Raw genomic sequence first — 1,887 nt, 5'->3', positions numbered from 1 at the left:
GTGCCACGTGCCCCGGAACCAGGCCCGTCCTCGGCGCCGCGGTCTCGCTCCGGCGGGCCGCGCTCACCAAACCCGCCCGGGCGCGGGGACCGTGCCGGGCCGGGACTGGGGGCACCCCCCCCTCCCCCCACGCAGCGCACACAGGCATTTCCCACGGGCTGTAAAGGTTTTATGGGCTGGCGGCGAGCTCGGTGCCGAAGGTCAGAGGAGCAGCCTTCACTCTTTCCTCCTTCGTGCCCGTCTCGTATTTCTGTGCAAAAGCCAAAAGCGCCCTCTCTCACCCGAGATGCACCCCGGTCCGTTTAAAAAGCAGGCGCGTTTTCTTGTTGGGAAACGCATCCCGTCTTTTCCTGCATTTTTCATCATTGGTGGCTTTGGGGTTGTTTTTTTTTTTTTTGATGGCAGCACTGCGTGAGCGTGAAATGCTCTCATGGCAGCATAGGCGTGAGCCATGGCCCCTGGGTTTTGACTGGGCAGACACAACTCCCCCAATCCCTTGGACTGGAAAATGTTGTTTTAAAACCATGAGGGGCGGATAGTTAAGTTCCTCTCTTAAGTTATGTTGAACTTATTTAATGGGCTTCCCCCGAATTAGTTAACTACTTGGAGTTAAATCTATTCATCAGGTCTGGAAGGGACCTTGTCCCCCAATTCATGGCGTAGGAACCGCGTCACCGCCCGCTCCTTTAAGCAGGCAGGTTTTGGGACTGTTCTGGGCTTATTATACATGAAGGCCGATCAAACAGACCCAGCTAACGCTCGCAACCACGCAGGCAGACAGCTGTAAGCACGCAGAGCCGTGCTGGTCAGAGGTGTATGACTTTCATGCCTCGCTCAGCTGTGTCGGGTCCTGAAAGGCTACAGGGAAGGTGACGGAGATGATTAAGCTGAGACAAGAGGCTGCACAAGACAACGTGAAGGTCTGGGATGCTGTAAAAGGGATAGCTGTAAAAGGACCACAAAGCTTCAGATCTGACCGAAGTTTACAACCGAGTTTGGCGATCTCCATAGAAGGCCCCTGGTTCTGGATGTCACTTGAGTGTTAGAGCACAAAGTCAAATCTCTCTTCTTAAGGCAGGGGTGTCAAACTCCCTTAGCTCAAGGCCAGATCCAAACAGCAGGGAACCTCTGGGGTGAGCAGCACCAGGGAGGGGACTGAAGGAGGGGAGTTCAGACTGCCTTCACTTGGGTGCAACGTCTCCATTTTTGTTGTGAAAAGGACTGACGTGTGCGATCAGATTCATGCTAAGTTGTGCCTTTTTGATGTTTGCTCCAGATCTTCTTGCAAGCTCTTCTTTCCTGAAGATCCAGTGAAGATTGTCAGGGCAAAAGGCCAGTATATGTATGATGAAAATGGAAGACAGTACCTTGACTGTATTAACAATGTGGCTCACGGTGAGTTTAAAATATTGCTGGGTACCATGTTACACTACATAAAATATAATATTCTGGGAGACCTGCACCTGACAGGAAAAAAGGTGGTGAGAAGCTGTGTGTTGCAATATAATCAGCACAGTTTATTTCTTGCGGTTGGAAAAATGGAAAACATCTTGTGAACCTATTACTTGGGAAACTGGTATTAACACGTGCAGATTTCTGTGTACCTACACATTTCCCCTGCCCTTGCTTTTGTACTGTTTCAGCTGAAATAGGCTCAACTTGCTTGTTCAAAGCAGTTTTAAACTTCAAGGAACAAATGGCTCAAACTTGCTCCACTTGTCTGTGTCTTCGCTTGAAGGATTACTTTAGGGTGCTACAGCTTTCAGAAGATCACTGTTTAGGACAGTTTCATAGTTTCTAGGGTGGGAAGGGACCTGAGCAGATCATCTAGTCCGACCCCCTGCCATGGCAGGAAAGAGTACTGGGGTCAAACGACCCCAGCAAGGT

At 50.4% G+C, this 1,887-nt stretch overlaps 1 protein-coding gene across 1 annotated transcript in view; it reads left to right on the top strand.

Annotated features, from left to right (window-relative positions):
* Positions 1-1,256: 1,256 nt before the first annotated feature.
* PHYKPL (5-phosphohydroxy-L-lysine phospho-lyase) overlaps positions 1,257-1,887 on the top strand; it is a 13,997-nt gene continuing 13,366 nt past the window's right edge. The window contains exon 1 of the mRNA XM_019535161.1: positions 1,257-1,395. Within this exon, the coding sequence (XP_019390706.1) occupies positions 1,341-1,395 (55 nt within the window). The 5' untranslated portion in view covers positions 1,257-1,340. The remainder of the gene's footprint in view (positions 1,396-1,887) is intronic.

Source organism: Crocodylus porosus, unplaced genomic scaffold (assembly GCF_001723895.1).
Source record: "Crocodylus porosus isolate Cpor-Errol unplaced genomic scaffold, CroPor_comp1, whole genome shotgun sequence".
Lineage (NCBI taxonomy): Eukaryota > Metazoa > Chordata > Crocodylia > Crocodylidae > Crocodylus > Crocodylus porosus.
This window is presented reverse-complemented; position numbering and strand designations above follow the sequence as displayed.